The sequence below is a fragment of the Corvus kubaryi genome, unplaced genomic scaffold (genome assembly GCF_017639235.1).
Source record: "Corvus kubaryi isolate FWS band 111438036 unplaced genomic scaffold, C.kubaryi_AGA036_p1.0 split3-73, whole genome shotgun sequence".
NCBI lineage: Eukaryota > Metazoa > Chordata > Aves > Passeriformes > Corvidae > Corvus > Corvus kubaryi.
The window spans coordinates 46908536-46924677 of NW_024582091.1; the positions used below are offsets into that span (position 1 = coordinate 46908536).

Below are 16142 nucleotides of genomic sequence, written 5' to 3' on the forward strand. Positions count from 1 at the left end.
CCGGCCGGGCCGGGGGCGGCGGGGCCGGGCAGCGCGCACAAGTCGGCCGCGAGTTGCAGGCGGCCGGCGGCGGAGCGTTGGCTGTAACTTGACACCGGGGCGAGAGGCCGAGCGGAGAGAAGGAGCGAGAGCGGCGGCGGAGGAGGAGAGGAGCGGAGCCCCAGGGAGCGAGATGGTGACCACCTCCTTCCTCTCCCCTTAGCGGCGCTCCGTAGCAGCAGCAGCAGCCGCCGCCGCCGCAGGAGCACCGGGGACTCTTGTCTGCCGCGGAGCCGGGGGCAGCCTGCGATGGGGACTGGACGGATCCCCTGAGCTCCCGGGAACTTTCCCGGCCGCGGGCAGCCGGAGTCGGGCAGGCGGATGGAGGATGCGCTTCCCCCGGCGGGCTGCGTGAGCCGGCGGCGGCGAAGGGGAGGATGAAGAAGAAGCAGCAGCACGGCGGCGGGGAATGCCCGGCGCCCCGGTCGCCCGCGGCGGCGGCGGCGGCGGGAGGGGGCCCGGGCCAGGGCGGGGGCTTGAAGAGGCGGCGGCCCCTCTCGCTGCTGCCCTTCCTCTCGCTGCGCGACTACGGCTTCTGCATGGCCGCCCTGCTGCTCTTCTGTTTGGGCTCCCTCTTCTACCAGCTCAACGGGGGCCCCCCGCACTTTCTGCTGGACCTGCGGCACTATCTGGGTAAGGGCGGCCGGCGGCGGCGGGGACTTGTTGCGGCTCTCCCTCACCTCCCGCGGCGGCTGGGCTGGGGCCTCTCCCTGCGCCGGGGACACGGCCGTGGGGCAGGGGCGGCCAGAGGCCGGGGCTGCCGGGCAGGGTGGGCAGGCGGGACGCGGGGCCGTAAACGCTGACACCGGAGTGGGACCGGTCGGCGGCGCCCCGAGAGCCGAGCGCCCTGCCACAAGTTCATGCTGGTGGCGAAGGCAGAGCCCCCTCAATACTTTCTCAGCCCCGAGACCGCTCTGCGCCCGAGGGCGGCTCTTTGTGTTCCCGGTGGCCGTGGCAGAGCGCGGTGTGCCGGCTGCTCGGGCCGCCAGGTCGGTCCGAGGAGGAGCGGAGCGGAGGGCAGCGCTCGCTGCCTGCGGGTCGCACCCCGCGGGGAGCTCGGGCGCAGCCGCCCTGAGCTGTCAGCGCCTCCCCACCGTGTGCTGTGCCCCGGAGAGGAGGAGCGGGGTACGGGTGGCCCACAGCAGAAGACGGTGTTACTAAAAAAGAAACAAACAAACAAACCGCAACTAACCAAAAACCCCAGCTGCACTTTGTGAACCAAGCATCCATCCTCGTGCAGCAGGTTTGCGTCTGGAGAGAAGGGTATGCTAGCCGGGTCAGTGCAGCAGCGCTCAAACACTCGAGCTCACTCTGGTGCTTTGCCAACCTGGTTGCCTGCGCAACCCCCAAGGAGGTGCCCCGGAGGAGCGGGTACAAGCCCCACGCTGTGGCCTGTAGTTCTCATCCTCATGCTGACCACGGGTTTTCAAGTGATTTTTCATTGTCATTTTCATTTCAGTGTCCGCATTGCTAAATGTTGCTTCCCTGCTCAGCAGAGTTGTGTGAAAAAGAGTTTATCGTGAGGTCGAGTGAGTACCTTAGACTGGCAGGACTAGTTCAGGTGGTGGTAGGACAAGGGGGAATGACTTTAAACTGAAAGAGCAGATTTAGTTTAGCTGTTAGGAGAAAATTCTTCACTATGAGAGTGATGAGGCACTGTAACAGGTTGCCAAGAGAAGCTGTGGATGCCCCATCCTTGGTATTGTTCAAGGCCAGGCTGAATGCGGCTTTGAGCAACCTGGTCTAGTGGAAGGTGTTCCCTGCCCATAGCAGGGAGATTGGTTTAGATTGGAAGGCACCTTAAAGACCATTTAGTTCAGTTCTGTGATTCTGTGATATGAAATAGGGAACAAAACTGGAGTGTTTCTCAATATAAGAGGATTACTACAAAATAATTTGTGGTGTGAGTTTTTACCACATTAGCCGCTCTGTTTTACTTGTCTGTGAAGGTAAGGCTTTGGTGGTACATGCTGCAGAAGGACAAGCTGTAAAAGACAATGTTAGGTTGCAAACAAAAATACAGTTCGTGTATTTCAGAAAAATAAAATCCTTTTCTATGTGTACATGTTTTATGAACATCTTGAGAATACAGCCCTGTGTGTGTGTGTGTTTCTTTTCTTTATGGGAAAACTATCCCACGTCTTCAGTCTTCAGTTAACTAGTGAGAGAGCATGAAGAGGCAGTAGAACAAGAGACAACAAACACAAGTTGCAACAAGGGAAATTCCAGTGAGATATCAGGAAAAAAATTTCAGTGTGAGAGGAGTTGGAATGAGATGTGTGTGAGTGTGTGAGATGTTGGAACAGGCTACCCAGGGAGGTTGGGATGTCCTTGCAGATATTCAGAACTCAGAATATTCAGAACAAGCCCCTGAGCTGCCCAAGTTGATTTGTCCGTGTTTTGTTGGGGAAGTAGGACCCGGAGAACAGAAGTCACTTCCAGATAATGTTATATTCTGTGATTCAGCTGTAAAAAGCCAGTGAAAATTCAAGTGAAAACAGAAGAAGAAGAAAGCTTTGGATATTACTTCACAAACACAACAGCAATTTTGGCTTGAGTTTTAACGACTTTTTATTTTTTTTCCTTTAATATTACAATTAGGAAGAAATTCCTTCACTGAAGAGGAAACTGAAAAATTTTCCACCCTAGAATCACAGAATTTCTGGGGTTGGAAGGCACCTCTACAGATCATCTAGTCCACCTCCCCTCCCAAGGCAGGGTCACCTAGAGCAGGTCAACACAGGAATGTATCCAGGTGGGTTTTGAGTGTCTCCAGCCAAGGAGGCTCCACAACCTCCATGGGCATCCTGTTCCAGTGCTCTGCCACTCTTAACATAAAAAAGTTCTTCCTCATGTTGAGGTGGAGCTTCTTGGGTTTAAGTTTATGGCCATTGCTCCTTGTTCTGTCATTGGGCACCATGGAAAAGAGTCTGACACCATCATCTTGGCACCCATCTTTGAGATACTTACACGCATTACTGAGATCCCCTCTCAGTTCTCTCTTTTCTAGACTAAAGAGGCACAGCTGGTAGAAGACTATGTTTGCAGTTGACTGGTATTTTAGTGGGATTAAACACAATCTCTGGTTTTCAGAGGAAAGTTTTTGTCAATTTTTAAAATTTTAATCTTCTTCAAGGATAAATGTTACTTAGCTTGGCTGAGAATAGACTGCAAGAAAAACGGTGTTACTCAGCTTCTCACTTCGTGGCCTTTTGACTGCTTTTGAGGGATGGGGGAAGTAAAACTAACATCTACTACCCTAACCACTCTAGCCAGTAGTTGCATGTCTGCTGGAACATCTTCTGACACCTGCAGATGAAAGGCTTGGAAATCACTGCGTCTTGGAGAATGGGTCATGATAATTTTTGTGAGGTGCTCAGCAAGTGCAGAAAAGCCTTTTGCTGTGTGAGCCTGAATGTGATGAGCCTCTGGGGATGGAGCACAGTCTTACTGAAAATGTTTTGGGGTTCTTTTGAAGTGCAGGATTCTCACAGGAAAAAGTAGACAGATCTGTTAATCTCTGTCAATGAACTTCTGCACTTGTTCTGTGAATTAGTGTAGGAATTTCTTTTCTGTGCCTGAGTGACCTGGCATGTTAAGGAGATACAGACTTGCCTAACATCCTGCACCGGGCTGGTGGCTGAGAGGGAAGCAGAGTCCTCGTGGCTGGTTGGAGTCCTAGTACCCACTAAGCAAGCTGTGCTGCTGCCTCTGCAGACAAGTGGGACCTACTTTGGGTGCTAAGGTGTCTGTTTGCATGCAACTTCATGAAGTTACTTTATACTTCCTTGGTCTACAGTTTCATTTGGGTTGTCAAAGTTGATCCATGTGGGTGACATTGCAGAACGTTTTATTTTTTAAATTTTTTAAGTGAGTGCAAGTTCTACAAGAGTGGTGTGTGCTCCTTGAGGTATCCATCTGGGAAGGCTTTCAAATTAGGAACAATTTTTTTTGTAACTAGAAGGCTTATTGTCTTCCAGGGAGCTAACAGAACTGCTTGGAGGAATAGGTATTGGAAATCCAGTCCTGCTAACTACCAAAGCTGTACGTGAAATGTGTGTTTTATACAGCAGTTGGAAGTTTCATGACGTTAAAAAAAATTAAACTTTTTTCCCCTCTGAAGCCACAGATTCAGTGTACAAGCAACTCTTTCCTTGTAGTCCTTCTAACCCATAATATATGGTGTTAAAATTTACATCTCCGAACAAAAATGAGCAGTTAGTTTGTAAACTGTGTTTGCAGTGCTTGAATTTTGCAGTTGCTCTCATTGTGTTTAAATCTACAAAATCAAGGAGTCGCCTAAAGGGAGTATTAATTTCTCTAGCTATTTTGTGCCTTCCATAGTGTGGGGAGGGGTTGTCTTGTCTGACTTCAGGGTTTTTATTTGCATTTGCAAGTTTCAGTGCATTGCTCAAGTTTAGTTATGTTACTGTGAGGTGAATGCTTGGATTCTTTTACCTCAGAACTTGAAAGAAAGTTCCTGAGTAACAACACAAAACTTCAGTAGTGGTCTGGATAGAAATCACACCTGCATCAGGCAGGTGTGTACATAAAAGAAAATCAAGACTGTGAAAACACTTCGTTTGAAAACTTTCATTTTTTTCTTAAGCCTGCATCATATGCTGTGGAGGAGGTATACATTGATTTTCAAAGCAATGAAGTGTGAAAGTTTGCTAGTTCTATTAACTTTCCTTTGGAGGTGGGGAAGATGAGTGTGTTTTCAGAATATTCAGACTATTAGTAATTTTTTTTTCCTCTCCCAGGCCAGCTTCTCTGGTGTCTTGTCCATATATGCCTCTCTTTTTGTTTGGTTGCCATACTGATTGGAGAGAATCTTGGAAAAACATTATGGCAGTTTGTAGGGTAGACAATAACTGTATTCAGTATTTCCACTTCACATCGCCATCTCTTTTATACCAGAGTCATCCAGAGCAAATGAGAGTAGAGTAGTAGATACGAGGCTGTGTTTCATCATTTATTCTGTTCTGACTTCAAGTTTACAGTAATTCAGAGTACAGTAAGGTCTGTGGAAAGCTGATGGTTCCTGCTGTCTGTTCTGGATGTGGCTTGCAGTGACGCGGCTCAAGTTTCACACGGTAGTCATCCCATCAGGAGGGATCTAGAGTCCTGTTTTTCAGCATTAAATTATTGAAGAGGGCACAGACATATGTGGGTTATTTCTAAAGAATCTGGGGAAGATACTTAAAAGCACATCTGTCGCCAGTAGGCTTAGATTTGCTATATGGGGGTGCATACCAGTCTTGGACCATCTATGAGCTCCAAAAATCAGGAAGGTTTAAAAACTGCCAGGTTTTCCAGTAGTGAACTGCGGTATTGGGATTTGCACAAATGAGGTCTTGCTTGTTGATTCTGCCAAGGTAATCCTGGCTCACTAATCGAAAACCAACTCCAGCAGTGGGAGGAAGTGAGAAGAGTCTTCCCTCAGATGAGTAAGACACAAATCGTAAATCTTGAACAGCCCAGTGGCTTTTGGAGAATGCACTAGGGACTCCACTCCCCTGCAACTGCAGTGGTTTTGTATTGCTTTATTCTTCCCTGCATTGGCTTGTGATACATACATGCTTCAAATTACAGAAATGAGAATTTCCGAGGGCTTGTAGCAACCCTCTAATGGCCAATAAAAAAATAAAACCTTTGGATCTTCAGTATTTGCTGTGCAAACTTGTCGTTTGTGTCAATTAAAACATTTCACCTGTTGAACTTGCTGGGAGCCTGCCAGCAAGTACGCTGGTTTGATTGCATGTGAAAGTTGCTTGTGCTGTGGTTGCCTGTGCAAGATGAAAGTCTTAAGTGTCTGCTTGTGTTCCTCAAACAATTGCTATGCTTGGTGGGCTTGGTAGCTTGAAAGTTGTCACAACAAACAGTTATGTTTATTTGGGGAATATAACCATAACAGAAGAAGAAAGAAATCTGAGTATTTGGGGAGGCTGTTAGAAAAATCTCCAAAATATTTTAAACTAAACAGCAAGTGAAACTTCTTACATAAATCGGGGTAGTATGAATTTGCTTTATTTTGGTAGGGTGTTGCAGTTGGATTTTTTGGTTGGTTGGTTTTGTTTTCTTTTTTCCCTGTGTGACTTTTTCATGCTAACCTATTAAGAGAGGCACAACAAAATGATTATCCAAAGAAAACAGTAAAAGTGACTGTCAGTGTTTTGTATACAAATTTTTTATAAGCTGTAGAAGGGAGGAACAACAGTAGGATTTTTGGGTTTTTTTGAGAGGGATTGGTTGAGTTTTTTATTCTAGTAATACTGCATTGATATCTAGAATGATGTAAAGCACAGAATTCTTCAGGGCAAGCTTTTCTAAAAAATAGAAGCACCTAGCAATCTTTATGTTTTCAGGTAGACAGCATGCTGCCTTTACATGGCCGAAAAGGGTTGTCTCATCCAGTTTTGTTTTGCACATGCATGGATCAGGAATCCTTTACAGTTTTGAAGGCTCTTCAGGTGTGTGAGTAGGAGAAACACCCTCAAGGAAAGACAGTCAGGTCTGTAGGTGAGATTGACTGTGTGGTGACACAATAACCATTTCTGAAATGCCTATGCTTTAAAAAGGCCCGGGTTATGTTCTTACTGACAGATTTTATTTCTTATTGTTCCCAAAAGAGAGAACTCTTCTGTACTCTAAAGCATTTTGATTGTGGCCTGAGAGGATTATTTAGTTGCAATACACTTGAAATTAATTACATTTCAAAATTCATTAACATTGTAGGGAACTGAAAGGTCAGTTTAGAAGCTGCTTCCTGAAAGCCTTGAAAAGAGATGGTCTGAACCTAAATCACAAGTCTGTATGTATACCTTTCTTAATTAGCTTTTCTGTCCTCTTTGGACTTCCTCATTTTGCTATAGTGAGAGCCATACATAGTATCTTTTAGATAAAATATGTTTGGACTTCCATTTAGGTTGCTAAACTCTCAAGTTATAAGTGAGCTTTTTTGGAAGACAAAAGAGGAGCCTCATCTCCAAGTAGCTTTTGTTAAAAGACTGCTCATCACTCACAGCTTGTCTGATGGTGAGATTAACAAAGCTTTGCCTAACCCATGGTGCTGTCAAGAAATACTCTGTGGAGAACCAGAATGCACCTCATTTTATGACCAAGGTCATAAAACTCCAGCCTTTTCCTTTCAAGAAGATTACTCTGGACTACATCATGCTGGCTGGCCAAAACACTCTGTACAGTGAAGTCATAGCAAAAAATGCTTAAGACTGTGTGAATGTGTTGTGATAATATTCTAAATATATTTGGAAAATTGGGCAGCATTTATTCAGGAATATGTTTTCTGCTTTTAATATCAGACTCCAGTCTGGGAATCAGGAATTGCATATAAGAATCAGGAATTGCATATAGGCATCTGTGTATATATTTCTTTTTTCATATTGTCAACTTTGCCATTTGACAAGGGATTTAAAGGATTAATTCAGTCCCTGATGAAAGGGAATATTACTACATCTTTTTCAAAAATGTATTTTTTTGGTTTACTTTCAGGTTATATGGCAGTGTGGTATATACACCTGTGAGGGAGCAAGTCTACTGTTAAATGGGATGTTCCACTTGGGCCTGAGGAGATAAGAGAGGCTTCAGTTCCCTGCCCTGACAGACTTCATGTGACATTGAGCAAGTCATGTATTAATTCTCTCGGTGTTTAACCCCATTTTGTCCACATGACATTTTGAAGATAAATGTGTGACAGGATGTGATAGTCTGAGATATTGTAGTGTAACAGTCACAGAAATACCGAGAGGAAAGAGATGCTTTTGATAAATCCTTTTGTTGTGGATGGGTTCTGGCTGTATGAAAAAGATAAAGTAGATAGTGTTAGGAGGGAGCTCCTGTGTAGACTGAGGCAAAGTCAGTGGTCCAGCTGCTTTTCTTTCAAGGATGTCACCACTGTTGACTGTCAGAGTCTCTGTGCAGTTTCACTTCAGGAGTTATTATTATATTTGGTTTCCAGAGTCTCATCAAAGGGTTTCCGTTTTTAGTTGTATCCTCCTCTAGAAGACTTCATGTCCAGGAGAAGGTAACCAAATCATTTATTTCTTGTTTCCCGTGGCGCTGCTTAGACTTGATTTGTGAAAATGCAGTTTCTTGAAGCCTTGTTCACCCTAAGTGAATGGCAGGCGCTTCATTCTCTGTCAGAGTACTCAGCCAAAAGGAACTGTGACTGTTAGGAGGAAAAAAACTGGTTGTTGCAGTGGTTCTCATATTTTCATACGAAATTAGGGAGAAGGAAGGTTGCTTTTGGTTGAGGTGTTACTAAGAATGATAAACATTGACGGGTGCTAGAATGGGAGACTGTAGCAAAAGTGACTCATACAGAAGCTACAACACTTCATGCTCTGTGGGGAAAATAGAGACTGTCTAATTTTTTCCCCCCCTTACCTCTGGTAAAGGGTCTGAGATTAATTAAAGTTTGTGCTAGTTGTACTGCAGTGATTCCTGGTAAAAACTGTTTTGAAATCAGTAGCACATGTGAAAATGACCAGTGACAGTAAGTGGAAGCTCTTCATTTGTTATTTAAGTACTGGGCTCTTTTATCAAAATTTGTAGAACATATGATGAGGGTATAACTGAGAGAATTGAGTTTTACATTATTTTTGGTGGGAACACTCTGTAAAATGGTTGAGCAGGTATCCTTTTTCTACCCCCTGTTTCTAGATGGTAATTGATTCTTTCTGTCCCATTATTTAAATTCATACATTAATAAAAAGTGCGTCTGCTCTCTCTTGTGTCTAGCAAAAATCTGGGATTACTGAAATTGCTTTAGTGTATTTTGTATGATAGTCACCACATTTTTTTGGAAGTAAATTTTGAGCACTTAAGGAAACCCTTCTTTCTGAGTTGTTTTCTTAGCTTCATGTGCAAGTACTTGCACATTGTTAGCTTCCAGCTCCTGTAACTTGTTCAAGAAGAGCTGTTTGTTTTGTTTTCATAGCTGTCCCTCTCTGCAAAGACAAGTTTTCGGGTAAGGTGTAAGGGTTTGTTTTCATCTTGGACTGGACAAACAGGTCTGTTGTAGGGTTCTTTTGAAGTTGTGACTTTGCACTTGCTGCTGACCACCTGTGAGCTCTGTTTGAAGTTGCAGTGGTGTGAAAGAAAGCCCTGTGTTTCCTCTGTTACGAGTACAGCCAAGGAGGTCAATAGCCGCTCTGTGTGATCATGCGAGTGTGTATGAGCACACAAAAATCAGCTACTGCATTGTAGTAACTTGAGGATGCTTCTATTTGGATTGTCTCTCCTGAAGAACTGGGGGTAGGGGGAGGTCCTCCTGTCTCCCTTCTGTGCTGTTTTGTTGGGGTTTTTTTGGACTAGTAAGTTTCGGAGCTAGGGCTTGCAAGGGTGTAGGTGCTGTTCATTCATACCATGGGGGCAGGAAAGACAGGAATTCTTTCGAGATTGGTGAGAATTAGGTTCTTCTTTGGATCTTGCTATAAGATTCATAGTCCTCTCAGCTATTTGTCTGGCTTTCCTGTCTCATCAGTGGGGGGAGAGAGCCATTTCCAGGCCATTACAGTTTATTATAGACATGATACAAGCAGGATCAGCCCTTTTTGGAGATGTCTATTTAGCCTGTTGACATTAACTTAGAAGGGAACAGCAAGTTGGGATGGGCTGCCACTGCCTTAGCCACTGCTGCCTTTCCCTGGGCAGCAGAGGTGCTTGCCTGCAAGAGACCTAGTCTGACTGGTACAGCAGTGGTTCCACAAGCTTTTTTTTAGCTTATGCTTCTTCAAGTTGTTTTTTGGGTTTTTTTTTTTGGTTTTTTTTTTTTGGGGGGGGGGGTTATGGCTTTCAAGTGAAAGCTGTGGAAAGTGATGACACAATTTTTTTTTTTCCAACTAAGAATGTTTCCTCATTGTTATTGGTGAGCAGGCAAGTAGATTTTCAAACATAACTTGTGTTTATGTAATGAGGCATTTGTTTTTCTTTGTTTTAGAATCTGGGTTTGAGGATGTTTGGAGACTGGAGGGGTGGATAGGAAATGGAGAGCAATTATTTAACTGAAATTTATTTTGCTCTCCTGCTCTTTAGAGCTGCACTGAGGGAAGCAGACCCTGTTGTGTTGAAAATAGATGTTTGGCTTTGTTTGTAAGCCTGGAAGCAGAATGATTAGGTTTGTGTTACAGTTTCTGAGTACTAATGCTTTAGAAATAGACATTTGGATGCTTGCCAAGGCTTGCTACTTATCATACTTAATGATTCAGAGTAGAAGTCATCAGGAGACTGGGATGGGGATCGTAGTGTCTGTGCCTGTTTGAGTGAAGAAGCAGTACATCTCTGTCATAAGTAAATAGTATGTTTCAGCACCCCTGAGAGTGTTTATTTTAAAAATCTCTGCTGATCAAGTGGATGGTTGGTTCAGTTTAATGTAGCTGCCCCAGGGAGAGGATGCCAGCATAACATTGTACTCTTACAAGGTTACTAACTGCTGGCAAGTGACAATTCTGTGAGATGAGCTGCCGGTGCCTGGATGAACAGTTGCTAGTCAAGGGGATTTGATTTATTATTTTCACTTTTTTTTTTTTTTTTTTAATTTTCTAATGTGGAATGTCGTGGACATTCCTGGGAGAGGACTTGCTCCATACAACTGTTATTGTTAGTAGATATTTCTGAAATGCATACAACAAAGTTGTTAGAATAAGTGAATGTTTCTTAGCTTTTACTTAATTACTGCTGGAGACTGTTGTCAAGCTTCTGTCATTGCTTGGCCTTTTAATGGAATGGCAGATTTCTTTGGAGGAACCTTTGATTTTCTCAAAGATTTTTACATGGTGTTTCAGCCCAGATTTCAAAGCTTGCTTTTGAAATCTAAATTCCAGTTATATGTCTTTTTACCTTGGGAACTCTTTGGGAATTCAGATTAGAGCTTGCATTGTTTCTGTGAGGGACTGGGGGGTCTTCTTATTCTATCCGGGTTATGAAGTTTTATGCTTTTCCTTCATGGCAGTGACTTGTGTTGAAATGGCCATGAGTCCTGAAGGGATTGGAGCATGGGAAGCCTTATGATGTTGTTTCAGAAAGAATTTGAGAATTATCTCACAATATACAAGTTTTGGGTTAGATTTCAGGTGACACAGTAATTTTGTGAATGTTTACAAAACTGATTAATGTTTTTATGCCTCTGTTTATCTCATAGCAATTAGGAGGAGAGAGCATTAAGTACGGCCAATATTGATGCAGTCTTTTTGTTCAGTCTTATTTTTTTGTTCTCTTATTACCTTCCAAGAACCTCTTTGTCCTTCTGTTCCCCTTGTGTTTACAGGTAGTTTCCCAGTCCTTTTGTTACTCTGTTCCTCTGTAACACCAAACCACATTTAGCAGATGGAGATTTCCCAGTCATGAATTACTGGTGGTCCTATTTCCTTCAACCAGATTTTCTTTTTTCAGTGGCTTGCATCACAGAGCAAATACTCTTGCCTCTTTTGCTGGCCTACATCTAGAGAAGAGCCACCTGAACCTCTGCATTGAAAATCAGAAAAAAAATGGGATCTTAGAAGAAGCATCCCATAAGCAGCCCATACTTTTGCATTCTTAAAAGGTAAGGAAAAAGGCTGAGGTACTGTGAAATACACAGAAAGATCTTGGAGGTGTGATGTTGGTAGAGCTCCACTGTACAAGTTTGATGAGATTACAGATAGAAATTGTATTCAGATTGGGCAATACAGTGTCAAGAAGAGGTTGCTTTAAATAGGAGAGAACTATAGGGGGAGGAGGGGACAGACTTGGTGTCTTGATCAGTAAAAATTATACAAGCTTTAGAGTGTGCATGGCTTGTCTGTAAGACCTTTACTCCTTGTTTCAGAGGTTCCCTCTGAAGTCTGCAGGGAGAGACAGTGGTATCTCCAAAGACTAACTCAGGCTTCTGATGTGTCTATGCTGACAAAACCTCCGACTTAAGCACAAAGAAATGCTTGAAGTTTGGGAAGAATCTGAGTTGTCATGGTACTTACTCTCAGAAACACTTGTTGATGACCAGTGGTAGGCTTCCAAAGAGGAGGTGGAGAAAGATAGGGCAGGGAGAGAGGAGCTGGGACGTTACAGTAGAGAGATTTTTAAGTAGAGAGGTCATCACTTCATGTCAGCAGGTCATTGAAACCTGACTGCTTAGGATGCATAAAAATAATGACTACATAAGGCACTGGAAAAATAGCACTGCAGGGGGTATCTACCCCTGCTTGATGGGTGGATTTGGTGCCATGTTTGTTTCTCCCTAGCTCTTGCAGTTCCATGAAAATGGTGCACGACAACAGCTTTGATATGATCTGAAATGTTGCAGCAGATATTGTAAGGCAAAGGCTGTGAAATTGCTGACTTCTCAATTCCTTTCATGTGTGCAGCTGATTGTTTTTTTCCTAGCAGAACTCCCCATACAAATGTGCAGATCTCTTTTGTGTTGCCTGTTGGGAGATAGCACAATAAGTAAATTAGGGTGAATAATAAAATAGCAGAGCCTGAAGCCTACCACCTGTTTATCTGAGGTTTTGTGGGGGTTTTTTTGTGCAGGGGGTTTGGTTTGATTTGGTTTGGGGCTTTTTTTGGCAGGGGGGGTCTTGTTTTTGTGAAGTAGAGATTCTCAGAAGTGTGATTAAATGAAAGCTGAAATAGAAAATGCTTCATCCTCTAACTGCATGCTCTCTACCTTGCCTCACTATTAATGAGCAAAACCTATCACTTAATATCATCCATTCAATAGTATCTTTCTGGGGAGTCAGTCAAATTCAGCAGGAGTTATTTAATCTTCTGATGATCAGCCTTACTTCATTAGGCCTGTTTTATTTTTCCCTGTCTAGTTTTGAATCTGATACTTGTCTCATCTAATCAATGAAGCAAATTTTGGCAAAGCTCTGTGATTCTTTATAGCTCAGCACTTGTCTGTTTTTTGCACTATGCTACATGGAAACAGCTGACAGCTTCAGTTCTTTTTCCTCTGGAACACTTTGGTTATGAATTTTAGAAGCTGAAAGATTTTTAAATAGCGTATGGTATCTTTCACCTTCTGACCCCAGCTCAAATACAGCTGAGGCTGGCAGTAACTGGATCTTACTGATACTGTGCTGAGGTGTTCAGTTAGCTGTGTGCAGTAGGTTCATTTAGGTGGTTGTGATACTGGACTCCCTTCTTCACTCCGCTGGCTCAAGGATACTGCCTGTCATGCCAGTGTGAGAGTATGTAGCACCAGTGGAGGATCAATGGCTGTTACCTGCTAGGGGTCCCAGTGAAATGATGCACTTTTCTCCCTCTTTTTAAATGTGCTGTGGTTCTAGTGATGGTGTATGTCCTGCTCGCACTTAGTGCAAGAGGGACTTGAGATTCAGAAAGATGTTAATAAGGGTTACAAAGCTTGGGGGGGAGGGAAGGGGTTGGGAAGGGAGGCATGGACCCAGCTGTCCCCAGGATAAGAGCTGTGCCTGCATGCTGAATTTCTTTGTACTACCCTAGTAGTTGGACTTGTTTGTTTGGAGCTATTGTATCAATAATAAATTTATTCTTTACAAAAGAAAAAAAAAAGGCAAGCCTGAAATTTTCTGCTCAAGTGTCATAAAGAAATCTTTCCATCTTCTGTAAAAGAAGCTGCTAAGTGTCCTTCTTGCTTCCTTTTCACTCAGTCACTACTGACTGGAGAGTACAACTCTGGTTTTTATCCTCATGCCTGTTTTCATCTAGCATGTCAAGGAGGAAAGTAATTATGAATACTTTTTATTTAATTTAAAGGGCACAGAGAGGTGATGTGCCTTTGGTGTCATTTGCCTAATTGATAGCAGTATCAGGAATAGGGTTGTGATTCTCTTCACTCTTAGAAGGGCAGGGATTTTCCCAGAAACCTGTGCACCATGTCCAACAAAACACTGAATGCCCAGCAACACGGAAATGCTTCTATTTGCCTTTACTTCAGCACTTGCCTGCCTCTCCTGGCTGGGATGGTTTGAGTTTGTTTAGTCTGTGAGCTTTATATCTGCACAGCATTCCTGAAAAGTAATGAAGTTGGTTTTCTGATGGGACTTTCGAAGCGCAAGGAATTTTAGGGAACTGTGAAAACAGGTCTACCAAACTGTGGGCTGCTTTTGCCCAGCAGAGCCTCCATCCAGCCCAGGCATAAATTCGTATTTTCCTGTCTCTGAGCAGCAACTTTTTAGAGTCTTTCCTCACCCTGTTCCCCTCAGTAGGGAAGCCTGCTACTGCAGAACTGTATGTTGGGCTTGAGACTCTCAAAGTGACAGGGAAGCATGTGGGAGGGAGTGATAGCTGGGACAAGAAAAAGCGGGGTAAGAGAAGCACAAGTTGCTGGGCAAAACTTTCCTGATTTAAGCTAGAAAAGGGACACCTTTTAATGTATTCTGCTTAAAAAGAGCTTGTGAGAGGCAGGAATAGTGCTGGGGAAGCAGACAAGTGATAAGCGGCATGTTAAGGAACCTATTCCTATTGAAAAGTATTTCTTGTTCCTTTCTGCAGCTGTCTTCAACAACCTCTGTGGAATTTGCTCACCAAAGCCTCTACTGTGAGTGGAAAAAGTTGTATTTGTGGCACGAATAGATGTTAAAACAGCTGCTTTATGTAGCCAACACAGCTTAAAAGCTTCAGAAATGTTTCCTTAACTTGCTTAGTCTCAAGACAGAAATATTTTTAATACAAAGGAGCTCATAATGCAAGGGAGTTGATTTGCTCAGGCAAATTTTATCCATCTGTTAAGCTCTCTGGTATTTTTAACTGAATTTTAACTGGTTTTTTTTAAACTATATTTTAAACTGAAATTTAACATCCACATTTTTCCTTGATTCAGAAATAACAGTTGCATTGTGTGAGAAGAATGACCAGAGAACTTGTTCTTGCACTCTTAACAGAATCATTACCATGCCATGAGCACAAAATAATTATGAAACTCAAGGCAGATCAGTTGAATGTCTGATGCTCTTGCAACATGATTGTTTTGGCTCGCAAAGCCTGAAAACAGAAAATTTTCGTACAGGCTACTCTGGATCCGCATTCAAGCTTGAAATCTAATTGTTGGGAGAAATAAATGTGGTCTTAGGCAATCCTTTTTGAATATGGTCTACATCAAAGAAAATAAGAAACCCACACTGATTAAATACATAGTTAAGTCTGAGATAAAAATGACGGGTTTAGCTATTCAGCTAAATATAATATGTAATATGGCCCTGGTTAAAAATATTTCCTTACTCATACTCTATAAATAACATCATAAGTATGGTTTATAGTTTCTACAAAAACCCATTCTTCACTTCTGTTCTAGACTGTTTGAACGCCTCATTTCTGACTGCGCTGGGTCTGCTTGCTGGCGAGGCATCTCTCCTATTTTCATTGAATCTCTTTTATTTGCTTTAGTGGCCAATGAATGCTTCATGGATTGCAGAAGGGAGAACTTTTAGTTGCTTATGCCACATGAGCAGTGGGGTTTCTTAGTGCAAACCTGTATGTTGCATTTGGTCCTATTGCACAGAGCCTTGTGGTACTGTGCCAATCATAGCTATGGTTTGGCAAATGCTCCTGCTCAGCTGGGAAAGGAGGTGGGAGGGAAGAACAAGGAAGAGGAGAATAGTAAGCATTCTTTCACTTTCCTTCTTTCACTGTGTTTATGGACACTTAGAACAAAGCAATGGTAGCACTATTGTGAGACTTAATGTGTTCAGACTCCTGAAGCTGTGCTTACTATTGAACCACAAAAAACAGTTTAAAGAAAGTATAAACTTGTGAAATGTTCTTTTGTGTTCTCTTTCATGCATTGCAATTTCTTTGAGAAAGAAAAAGAATTGCTTTACTGCCTTAAAAACCCTGGAAAGAAAATAGATTAGAATTGGGAAAGTCTGTAGTTGGCCATGAAAGTCAGAGTTTGCATTGATAGTTCTTATGTTAGTCTTACCTACTTCAGTCTGTCGGTGACACAAAAGTTAGGTTCCTGCTAAGAATTACAGTTCAGTAGAGCCTGATATTTATTTTCTTTTACTAGAAATAACAGTGTGTGTGACCAAAGTAGGGTTATTATACTGGCATATCTTGAAATTTCTTAGAATTTTCATTTCATTATTTAATATTATTTTATTTATGCAACTCTATCTTCCGTT

The 16142-nt window shown here is 42.9% G+C and overlaps 1 protein-coding gene across 2 annotated transcripts in view; it reads left to right on the forward strand.

The window, feature by feature from the left end:
• The first annotated feature begins 6 nt into the window (after nucleotides 1-6).
• UST (uronyl 2-sulfotransferase) overlaps nucleotides 7-16142 on the forward strand; it is a 169525-nt gene continuing 153389 nt past the window's right edge. For both annotated transcript variants that reach the window (XM_042016511.1, XM_042016512.1), the window contains exon 1: nucleotides 7-672. In XM_042016511.1, coding sequence (XP_041872445.1) covers nucleotides 417-672 — 256 coding nt within the window. In that variant the 5' untranslated portion in view covers nucleotides 7-416. The remainder of the gene's footprint in view (nucleotides 673-16142) is intronic.